The sequence below is a fragment of the Mangifera indica genome, chromosome 2 (assembly GCF_011075055.1).
Source record: "Mangifera indica cultivar Alphonso chromosome 2, CATAS_Mindica_2.1, whole genome shotgun sequence".
Taxonomy (NCBI): domain Eukaryota; kingdom Viridiplantae; phylum Streptophyta; class Magnoliopsida; order Sapindales; family Anacardiaceae; genus Mangifera; species Mangifera indica.
This window is the reverse complement of record NC_058138.1, coordinates 5618250-5630369: the sequence shown is the minus strand read 5'-3', so window position 1 is coordinate 5630369 and position 12120 is coordinate 5618250. Positions and strand designations below refer to the sequence as shown.

At 32.4% G+C, this 12120-nt stretch overlaps 1 protein-coding gene across 9 annotated transcripts; it reads left to right on the top strand.

Moving 5' to 3' along the window:
* The first annotated feature begins 1215 nt into the window (after positions 1-1215).
* LOC123208896 (probable disease resistance protein At4g27220) lies at positions 1216-11729 on the top strand. 9 transcript variants are annotated; one of them, XM_044626527.1, is made up of 11 exons: positions 1349-2489; positions 2660-2984; positions 3094-4475; positions 4742-5206; positions 5702-6367; positions 6516-6971; positions 7422-8048; positions 9389-9442; positions 10444-10581; positions 10711-10814; positions 10926-11729. In XM_044626527.1, exons 1-11 carry the CDS (start codon positions 1851-1853, stop codon positions 10945-10947), a joined length of 4878 nt encoding a protein of 1625 aa, XP_044482462.1. In that variant the 5' UTR covers positions 1349-1850; the 3' UTR covers positions 10948-11729. The 9 variants fall into 9 exon arrangements, 6 of the variants coding, with proteins under 6 accessions (XP_044482464.1, XP_044482462.1, XP_044482463.1 ...); XR_006500861.1 differs by lacking the exon at positions 10444-10581 and adding an exon at positions 8355-9144 and having other exon boundaries at positions 1356-2489; positions 5753-6367; XR_006500859.1 differs by lacking the exon at positions 10444-10581 and adding an exon at positions 8355-9144 and having other exon boundaries at positions 1357-2489.
* Positions 11730-12120: the final 391 nt, after the last annotated feature.

Sequence of the window (12120 nt, the reverse complement as noted above, 5' to 3'; positions counted from 1 at the left end):
GAGGCAAATAGCTGCCTAAGAAAGATTGAGCAGTAATGAAGAGTGTATTCAAACAAGGGATGTATGTATTCCTAATTTATTGAAAATAGATTTATATCAAATTTTTTACTTTTTTTTTTTTTCTGTAACAAGGATTTAAGTTTTTCACTTATTTGATATAATCAGTTCTAGTCTGATTAAATAAAAAAAGTAATTTCTTGTTATATACAAAATGAATGGTTTAACTAAAATAAATGTTTCACCTCACAAAAAAAAAAATAAAAAGTATACAAATGACCTCCAGAAGGTAGCATTATCAGCAAGATTGAGGATTAGTAAGGACACCAAAACAAGAAATCATGAGTTTGAAATTCAATAATAATATATTAATATTAAACATTTTACTTACCTCAAAACAGTGGTTTTGAAATTGATTACTGGATCTAGGATTTTCTCTAACTTAGTGTAATCGGTTTAGACTCAGTTAAACTAAATTTATAATTCTCAACTAGATGTGAAAGAGATGACTTAATTCAAGTAAGAGTTATCTGTTCTAATATTTTAAAATTCCAATCTATCATTATAGCACAAGATCATACTGTTTGACATTCTCAGATTCATCTTTCCTAAAGCACCAACACTCTTTCCTTCACTCATCTAGCTTTCTCTTATTAAAAATACTTATATAAATAATTGACTTATTTCAACATACCAAAATCAATTTAATTCAACTCTTCTCTCTAATTAAAGTTTGTTTATTTTTAGTAAATCTTCTCTTTTTAATTAATATTTGTTTATTTTTTATGATAATTTTTTAACTTTTAATAAAATAATCAATTATAATCTTTTAATAGTATTTATTACCATTTTAATATATATATATTTTTAGATGAATCGGATCAAACAAAGAGCAAATTTATAGATGAACCAATCAAACCAACTAATTTTATCCGGTTCTAATAATTCTATGTAAAACCATTTAAAAACACATGGTTCACATGATGGAGCATCTAATGCTTCATCATCACCCATTCACTTTAATGACAACTGGTGACCCAGGACCACAACTCTGTACCACCTTTCACTTTTGGTCAGGACAACGATGCTACGTGCTTAACTTTACTTTACTTTTCTGAAAAATCCTGCACGAGCCATGTTCACGGGCTCCTAGTGTCCTCTATGTCTAAAATAATAATTGTCGTGAAGGTTTGTACATTGAAATACGATTGTTGAAATGTAAATGCAAGCTGGCCAAACCTGCTATTAATTTTAAGAGTACAATCATTATCATGTGGGTGCTGCCTTGGAAGATGCGTTTGCTTTTATGGGGTTAATTTATCAAATAGTGTGGTCTTGTTCTCTAACAAATATTGTGTTCACAAGGTGTAAGTTTCCGTGTCAAATCATTTGAATTTTGTGGAACTTTGAGTTGATAATGAATCATGACCAATGGATTCTCCTTCACTGAAATCTGTTTCCATCTTCAGTTCTCTTCTCTCAATCATTCAGAAACCACTCAAAAATTCCTTCTCTCACAAACCTCTCTGAACCCATATCCTTCGATTTCTTCAGTTGTACCTTACTTGCCCTGCTACTTTCGCTCTTTTGCTTTCTTTATTTCAAATTTTATTTTTGCCAATTTCCGATTCTCTTTATTTTTGAAAAAAAATTCTGTTTCAATATTTCTCATTTCATAAGAAAAAAAAAAATCTTGCATTCGGTTTTTTCTCGTTTACTAGAATTTTTTTCACGTTTCTCTTATTTATTATTAATTTCGACAATTGTGTTTACTCTTGTTCTGTGATTTTTTTTCATTTGCTGTACTTCTCATCTGTTTTTCAAACTTGAAAAAAAAAAAAAACTTTTTAAAAATGGTTGATGTTGCCGGAAGTATTGGTGGTGTGTTGAGTCCTGTCCTTGAAGTTGGCAAGTGGTTGGCTGTTCCAATTTGGCGTCAATTCAAGTACTTGTACAACTACAGTACCAATTTCAAAAAGCTGGAAAACAAAGTTAAGGAAATGACGAATACAAGAGACGAAGTTCAAGATAAGGTTACTGCTGCTGAAAGAAATGTGGAAAAGATCAAACCGAAAGTTAAAAGTTGGCTGAAGGATGTAGAGAAGACAATTACAGAAGCAGAGAAGTTGATTCAAGAGAAAGCAAACAACCCTCGATGTTTTAAGGGATTGTGGTCCAACTACAAACAAAGCAAGAAAGCTTTCAAATTAATCCGCGATGATATTGATCTACTCCTCAAGCAAGAAAAGGAATTCAGTGAAATTGCCTTTGCTATTATTCCACAAGATATCCGGCTTGTACCTAGTGAACATTATTTGGTACTCGAATCAAGAACCTCCATTATGAAGAATGTATGGGATGCATTAAGTGATGAGAATGTGTACATGATTGGTGTTTATGGGATGGGTGGTACTGGGAAGACCACTCTTGTGCAGAAAGTTGGTGGGGAAGCGAAGAAGGATAAATTATTTGAGGACATTGTTTTTGTTGAGGTATATTTGAACTTTCTTATGATTATATCGAGTGATAATTATTTATATGATTGCTATTATTTGAGTAAAATTACTAATAGACAAATGAAAGAAAATAAAATAGCTATAAAACAGAATTATTTTTCTCTGTTTGTTATTCTTAAACTGGCCATCTTATTCTTGTCTTACAGGTAACACAAAATTTGGATAGAAAAAAGGTTCAAACAGGAATTGCAGAGAAGTTGGGCATAACATTCGGTAACGAGACTGAAAGAGCAGATAAGTTATATGAGAGATTGGGGAACGGCAAGAAGATCCTTTTAATTTTAGACAATATTTGGAAAGATTTTGATCTCAAGACTATCGGTATTCCTTCTAAAGCGGATCGTGGAGGATGTAAACTAATGTTCACAGCAAGAGACTTAGATGTATTGGAGAAGATGGGTTCTATAAATAATTTCAAGATGGGCATTTTAGCAGAAAAAGAAGCTTGGGACCTATTTGCCAATATGGCAGGTAACTTGTCTTATAGAATTTTCATTTGTATGTTTTCTGAGTTTTCTTAAATCCCCATAATGCATGTAAATACAAACTGCAATTAGTATAATCCTAACTCTCATTACAGGTGGAGTTGTTCAAACAAGTGAACTGAATTCTCTAGCGAATGATGTATGCAAGCAATGCAAAGGATTGCCTGTCGTTATTTGTGCTATAGCTAAAGCTTTAAAAACCAAGACTTGTCCAACCAAGTGGAAAGCAGCCTTAAGAGAATTGAGAGCTCCTTCACCATCCAAGTTTGAAGGATTCCTAGAAGAGGAATACATGAAAATAGCCTTAAGTTACAAGTATTTAAGAAATAATGAACTTAAGAAAACATTTTTAATTTGTAGTCTAATGGAAAATTATGCTTCCATTTCAGACTTGTTCATACATGTTGTGTGTCTTGATATACTTGAAGGAGCTAACTTGACAATGGAAGATGCACGTGATCGACTGGATTATTTGGTTTATGAGCTCAAAGATGCTAGTTTGTTACTTGGCGAGGTTACAAGCAAATATTTTGCTATGCATGATGTTATCCGTGATGTTGCTATGATAATAGCATATGTTGATCATCATGTATTTACAACAAAAAATGACATTGAACGGGATTGGAAGAATAGAGATAAACTCAGGAAATCCACAGGAATCTCCCTCCTTGGTGATAGTAATATTATTGATCGACATTGGCCTGATGATTTGGATTTTCCAGATCTTGAATATTTCTATATGCCAAACTCTTGTTTCAATTTCCTAAATGACTTCTTCAAGGTGATGCCGATGCTCAAAGTTTTAAATTTAGCTGGATTGCACCAATCGTCATTGCCATCATCCTTTCATCATTTGGAAAACCTTCAAACACTATGTTTAAATGATAGCACAGTTGAAGATGTTGCTATTATCGGAAAGTTAAAGAAACTAAAAGTCCTTAGCTTGCAATATTTAGTTATTAAGGAGTTGCCTATAGAAATAGGTCAGTTGACTGAATTGAGGTTATTAGATTTAAGCTATTGTGGACAGTTGCATGTTATTGTGCCAAATGTGATATCAAAATTATTGCAATTGGAAGAATTTCATACAGAGGGATGCCCTATTGAATGGAAGGTTGAAGTACTCATGGAATTAAAGTGCTTGTCCAATCTCACGAGTGTAGAATTGGATGTTAGAGGTGACATGGTGCTACCTGAAAGCTTATTTGCCAAAGAGCCTAGACGGTACAAAATATCAATAGGACATTATTGGGAGATAGAAAATTATTGGGTGGCTAGAAGGAGCTTATTTCCAGAAGAGGACGATGGGAGGGTGTTGGAAGTTCAAATTAATTCTATCAAGTTACTAGAAGAATTTCATGTATTCAAGAATGTTGAAATCTTACGGTTAGTGGAATTTTCAGAAGATGAGAACTATGTTGAGAATTCAAAATTTGATTTGCAGTCCAATGAAATCACGCCTTTATTTAATGAAAAGGTTTGATTTCTTGTATTTCTCTATTATATATTCTTGTTTTCTTTTATACTTATTTACATTTATTCACATATAGTTGTGATATTGCATTATTATCTTCTTCTTTTTTTTCTAGTGATTTAAATTTTCAATTCAATTTCACTACCAAGTCCACTTGAATCTCCATACAATGCAATTTCTGTCAAATTGATTTTATTAAATTATTTCTTTTTAAATTTCTTCTCATATAAGTTCATGTATATTAAAACCACAATTAATTTTGGTTGTAGGTTAATTTTACCAAATTTAGAACGTTGGTATTGTACAATATTAGTTTGGGAAGGATTTGGGACAACCAAATTTCAACTTTCTCTCAAAATTTGAAACAATTGACGTTGCGAAACTGTGGAAAGATAACATATGTGTTTCCATTTTCTCTAGCCAAAAGCCTCAGACAACTTCAAACCCTAGTGATAAGAGAATGTGAGGTTTTAGAGAAGATTGTTGTTGAAGAAGAAGGAGCAGAAGTTGTTGTTAATTCTATCTTTCCACAGGTAACCGAATTGGTGCTCATAGATCTACCAAAACTTACAATTTTATATCCAGGAATACATGCTTCAGAATTCTCGATGTTCAAAAGGTTGGAGATAGACAATTGTAAAAATTTGACTTCAAGATATTTGGGCTTGCAAGATGATAACAAGAAGGGTACACTTCCAATAGCAGAGTCAAAATTCCTCTGCTTAGAGAATAAGGTACGAGTCTCTTGTTTTAAATATGTGATTCTTAATGTCTATTTTTGCTTGAACCGAAATCTGTTAAAAAAAAAATTGAATGATCAATTGAATTTGGAAAATTCCGTTACGGGGAATAGACAGGAGCAAAATATTATTGCAATTTTGAAAAAAATTGTCTATAGACACTATCTAATATGAGTCACACATTTTAATTGCATTATGTGATTTATAGCATCTCTTTTATTTTATTTTTTTTGTTGACGTAATGCTAAGTTGTAAAAGCCAAAAAAATAATTTTATTTTTTATTAGAAATATATTTATTATTTAATAGGTGCATGGTCTGTCTTATTATTGGACAGCTTAATGAGTTGACTGGTTTTTCATTATTATTGATCTTATATACGACTGAAGTAAGAGGAAACAGGAAAAAATTAAGATTTTCCAAAAAAATAAAAAGTATGTAATAACGAATAAGTCTTTAATTAATTTTTTTTTTTTTTATGAATATGTAGATCAACCACAATTTGGAGGATTTTGAATATGGGAGACTCATTGCTTGGCAGGGTGAACAAAAATCTCTTATAATCGGGTGGGATAACTCAGCATATATTCCACTTGGACTCCTCCAAAGTTTTCAAAGTGTGAAAAAGCTTAGACTATCTGACTCTGAATACAAAGAAATTAAGAGTGTATCTAATCTTCCAAATCTTGAAGATCTATACATATGGAATTGTACGGAATTGACGAGTCTAGTGCCATCTTCAGCTTCCTTACAGAATCTTAAAGTTCTCAACATCGCCCGTGCAAATGCATTACTTACCTTAACAACGCCTTCAATAGCTAGAAGTTTGATGCAATTAAGAGAATTGAGAATATCTAGATGTGAAATGCTGCTTGAAATAATAGAGAATGAGGATACAACAACAAGTAGCGAAATTGTTTTTGACAATTTGAAGTTGTTGTCACTTACAGAGTTAGAAAGTCTCGAATGTTTTTGCTCTGGGAATTACTCTTTTAATTTTTCATCACTAGAAGAATTAATTGTAAAAGAATGTCCTAATTTGAAGACTTTTTCTCGAGCAAAATTAAACACTCCAAAGTTGCACAGTGTCAATTACAAGGAAATTGGGAATGATCTTAATAAAATCGTACGTGGATTGTGCAAAAATAAAGATGAGGTATGTATGCAATCAATTAATTTGTTTTCTATAATTACTTGTTTATGCAAGTTTAGTTAGTTTAGAAAAAGTGACAAAGAATTTATGCAATTTTTAATTACTTTATATTGAAACAATTATCAACTTCTAATTGAAACAATTAATGCAGGACATCTCAGTTGATCCTTCTATCAAAATTTGCTACAATGATAATTCTATAGAAATTTGCTACGACCAACATCCAACTTCCTTCTATCAAAATTTGACACACTTGATCCTTTGGAATTGTGGAAATATAAAATACGCATTTCCACCTACCATTGCCAGAACTCTCCACCAACTCCAACAACTAAAGATAAGGGATTGTATGGCTTTAGAAGAGATTGTTGCAAAAGAAGAAGGAGCAAATGCTGTGGTCAATTTTGTCTTTCCAAATGTAACCGTATTGAAGCTTGAGAATCTACCAAATCTTACAACTTTCTATCCTGAAATACATACTTTAAAATTGCCAAAGTTGAAGGAGTTGGTAGTGACAAATTGTGACAAATGTCTGAGCTACAAAAGCAGCATTGAGGAGAGTGAAATTGATAGTTTAGATCTAAAAGCAATTTCCTTGGACAATAAGGTATGAATATCTTCTTGCAAAAGAATTAATATTTTCTGTCGATATGTTTTAACACTTTATTCAAAACTTTAATTGTGGAATTCTTATCTTCTTTGACTTTCCTTTGGAACTGAAGTTTAGAAAAATTCATGGTTATTTGATTTGAAAATTTTCTCTTTAGGATTATATCAATTAGAGTCATTTAAGTCCTATTTTTTAAAATATATTATCCATTATAATTTTAGAAATCAACAATAAAATTTTGTTTTTACTCAAAAAAAATTTGCAACTTGAATGCATACTAAACAGGTTATAGAAATCAACAATAAATTTTTATTTTTACTTTGAGAAAAATGCTCAACTTGCATGCATACTAAAAAGGATGATAAATTCAAAATTAGTGTAACTGGATTAAAGTTTTGTTTTAAGAATATTAAATACTAACTGAATTTGGTTTTGATGAATTTGTAGATCAACTCCCATTTGGAGGTATTTGAATTACGGAATGGTTCAGCAGAAATTACTTGGCAAAAGCAATCTAAATCTCTTTTTATCTCTTGGGATAAGTCAGCAGATATTTCACTTGGACTCCTTCAGAGATTTCACAATCTGAAAAGGCTTCTACTAAATTTCTGTCATTACAAAGAAATTAAGAGGCCACTGCTATCTACACCTTTCCAGAATCTTGAAGTTCTTGAAGTAAAATGTGGCTATGAGTTCTTTAACTTAATGACACCTTCAATGGCTAGAAACTTGGTACAATTGAGAGAATTGAGCATATCACAATGTGACAGGCTATTTGAAATTGTAGAAAACGAGAGAGATGCAACATCAAGTAGTGAACAAGTTGTTTTTAACAATTTGAACAAATTGTCACTTAAAAATTTAGAATTTCTCTCATTCTTTTGCTCTGGGAATTACTCTTTCAATTTCCCATCTTTGGAAGAGTTAATTATAGAAAAATGCTCCAATATGAAGTCTTTTTGTCAAGGAATGTTAAGCACACCAATGTTACATAAAATCAATTATGAGAGAACGGAGGTAGAAAATAAAGGAAATGACTTGAATTCAACTATACAGCAAGCACACAAAGAAAAGGTATGCATTAAATTAATTAGCTTAAATAGATTTCTGCAATTTTTTATATTTTGGGTGTTAATTATAACAAATTTGTTTTAAAGATGTTGACCTTGATTCCACAGACTAAAAAATATTAGTTTGTGCAAATACTGAACATTATTATTTAACTAGTGGTCATCATACATTTTCACGCCCCTGTATTAGGATAAACTGGCTATCAATTCATTATATATTTTTTTTTCTCCTTGGTTCTTTTTTTTTTTTTTGGTATGTTTTTAAGATAAAATTAATTTAAAATTGATTAACACATGATTTTTTCTTTAGGTTGACTCCAATATAAAGACAATGGAATTAAATGGAAGGGATATCATGATGATTTGGGAAGGAGACTTTCAGGAGAACTTTTTCATAGTAGAAACTCTTGAATTGATTATGGATGAATATACATATATTCCGATTCAAATCCTTCAGAAATTTGTCAGTCTCGAAAAGCTCATACTGAAAGTGAGTTCATATGAAGAATTATTCTCGTTTGGAGAAAGTGAAGAGGACATTGGAGTAATCACAAACTTAAAAAAATTAGAATTGTGGGGGCTTTTTAATTTAAAGTGCATTTCAAAGCAAGACTCTCGACTAAACTCAATTCTTCAAAATCTTCATTCTTTAGACATAAACTATTGTCACAATTTGACTACTTTGTTGCTACCTTCACAATCTTTTGAAAATCTAAGGACTTTGAGCGTATATCATTGTAATAAAATGCAAAACTTAATGACATCCTCAACAGCCAAAAGTCTAGTGTGTCTTGAAAGTTTATCAATACGAGAATGTGAAATGATGGTAGAAGTATTAGCAACTGAGGGAGATATAGAGAATGGTGAAATTGTTTTTAAGAAATTGAAGGACTTGTACTTGGGTGGTATAGAAAGTCTCACACACTTCTACTATGGGAATTACACCTTAAAATTCCCATTCTTGGAAATATTACTTGTGCATAGATGCTCCAAGATGAAAACTTTCTCTAGAGAAGGCTTAAGCATGCCAAGGTTACAAAATGTGAACTTGAAAGACTGTTCAAGTGACCCAAATTCAGTTACACAACAATTACAAAATGGTACATATTCATTTATTTAATAATATATTTTTTATTAGAGTTCTCCATTCTCCTTAATTGAATTAACACTAATCAATCATGTATGGTCTTTAGTATTGAATTAAAATCCTAAGTGAGAAGCTACAGTAATTTCGAGTGATTTCAAGTAGTAGTGAGGTGTTTATTGACGTAATTCTTCATCTTCTAATATAATTTTCCACAATTTTTGTTTTTAACATTAATGCATTGTTTTCTATGATTACAGATTGTGCAAGGTTATGGGAAAGATTCCCATGGTAGCAAATTGCAAAGTCACATGGTAAGTGTGTGGCATTAGATGAGTTTACATTGCCTTTTAAACATAATTCATAAGAAGTCAATTGACTAAATAGATTTTGGGTATTATATTTTAAGATATTGGAAGGTTAAATATAATATTGATTAATAATTCAATGGACTATAGTGACATTAGCCAATCATATAAATTTTTGTAGAGTTAGGGGTCTAATGGAAAGGGTGTTTAAAAAAATCTAGTAACTAAATCTAATTGATTTTTAAATAAAAAATCAATACAAAAAATAGGTTATTTGAAAAACTAGTTTAGATACCAACTAAAAAAAATAAAAAATCCGGTTTATCAATTTTTTATAAAAGGTTAACCGAATGAAACCGGTTTTAAAAAAATTGAATTAAAAATTAATAAAATATTGACCCTATTTAAAAAAATTGAAAAAAAAATAATGAAAATAAGATTCAAAACCGATTAATTGAAAATTCGGTTTAGTTAATTGATATTTTCGTTTCAATTTCAGTTTATGATTTTCTCCAAATCATAAACTGATTCGGTTAACCGGTTTTGAACGCTCCTATCTAATGGCAATGACTCATGTCAAGTTTGCTTTGGTATCTAGCTTAGTAGCTTCATTTTACCATCAATTTCAAACCGTCATAACAACTGAATGATAAGAGTTTGATTTGAGCCAAGCTGACTTGAGCTCAAATGTCAACTTAGCTCAATCGAGTCCAAAATGAGCAATCATGGCTTGAGCCATAGTGTTAAGAATTTGTCTGAGTTTAAGCCTTTTTCCTTTTTAAAGCCTTTTTCTCATCTGGTTGTTCTTCATAATGGCAATGCATTCTAGGCAGTGATCTTATACATTCAATTACAATGTACACGTGTTCAAAATTTTTTTTACTGGGTCCGGGTTTGGTCTTTTTTGTTGCATTCAGTCGTAGTGGTGGTTAAATCCTTTAACCCTTTATATATCATTAAATTTTAAAGACTCATTAACAACCGTAATTGACTACTGTATGAATTAGCAAAGCAGAGTTTTTGCAACCCAAAAGGATTCATGTGACGTGGGATGTTCATATACAAGCAATATCTCTCGTGTTTTGTCAATGCGGAATTCCCCTATGATGTTACACATTGGTATAACTTTATGTGGATATTCGAAGGTGTTGCTTTTGATAATTTCTCTGTTCCCAATATTCTATCCGTTCGTTATCTCTGCACCGTAATCACTGATGTGGGAAATATGCTTTTTGTAGCAATCTTTTCTTTGACTTGGATAGATCTTTCCACAGGTGTCTGTTAAGAAGAGAACGCTGAAATGTGTTGCAGATTACATTGTTGATGTAGCTTGTAAACCGGCTGGACTCAGTCACAACTATGGAGCCATATTTATCGCGTAAACTGTCTTGCTAATTCTCAAAGTATATTCACTTCCACGTTTGATTCTGAAGTTTCTAGTCTCAAATCCATGTTTCCTGCCTGTTTCCATCTTCTGGTGTGTTTTCAGCCTTTTCTCTCTAATTCCCTAGAGGTCTCTGGCTCTCTGTGGTTCTCCTTTGCATCGGCCTAGCTTCTTCCCGTGAGTTCTTGGGTCCTGTGGAGATACCGTTCTGCTGCTGGTCTGTTTTGGCTTGGGTTGGCTCTCTGCAGCTGCTTTGGTGCTGAAATCCTCTCCTGTTCTCTTGCCTTTCTCCTTCTGTGGAGTTGCTGATTCCTGCATCCCTCTCCCCTGTTTCTCCCCTGCATTGGGGTTCATTGGGTTTGTTGGGGCTTTTGCTGCCTTACTGCTGCCGAATTTGAGTTCTTGGCTGCCGGTTCTGCTGGCACCTTCCTACGTTTGATGGTTGCGCGTTCCAGCAGTGTTTTTGCGCGGGCGGCTCTTGGTTGTGGTTCCAGTAAGTTGCTTCTTAGTGAAATGGTTGCACATTGGTCCATTTCTGTCCTTGCTCCTGGTTCCTGGGATGCTGCATGCTGTATCAGGTGTGTGCCGGTTGACGCTTCATACTGTTGGCTGGGTTCTTCTTGCTGTCTTTGGCGTCCTGCCATGGCTGGATGTGCTGGGTTCATGGTTATTTTAATTTCAGTTGGTCGTCTCAAGTACGCTTTCTGTTCTTAAGTGGTTTGTTGTTGGTTTGCAATTAAGTGAGAGTTTTAGCCATTGGGCTCGTGATGTCTTGTACTTGGAGTGTTTTTTGGCAATCTTGTGGGATGAGCTTAGGATGTCTTTGTGCCCCCTTTCGGGTTTTTAATGTATATATATTTACTTATCAAAAATATATATATATATTTGAGTTGCAAGTGTTTCTGCGTATTCTCGTATTGGAGTCCTGTGATCTAGGATGTAAATTCTTGACTGCAAACCATGAATGTTTATAGAATACAGGCTATATTGTGTGCATTGCATGCGCTTTGTAATCATAATTCTTATACAAATATCTATCACTTGAAAAAGTTAGTTTTTTTTACTACACTTGAAATACACTATACTTCCTATTTTTCTGGCACAAGTAAACAGGTATATTATAATCTATTTAGACAAGTGGCACCAATTTATGACATGAAGTTACTATATATAAACCAGCTTCTCCTTTACTTTAAATTGACATAAATATTATTCATTCTTCCAAATCTTATAATGTTCTTCAAGCTCCTTCTATACAACGTTTTTCACTAATTTTTTTTCAATATCTTTTAATAGATCA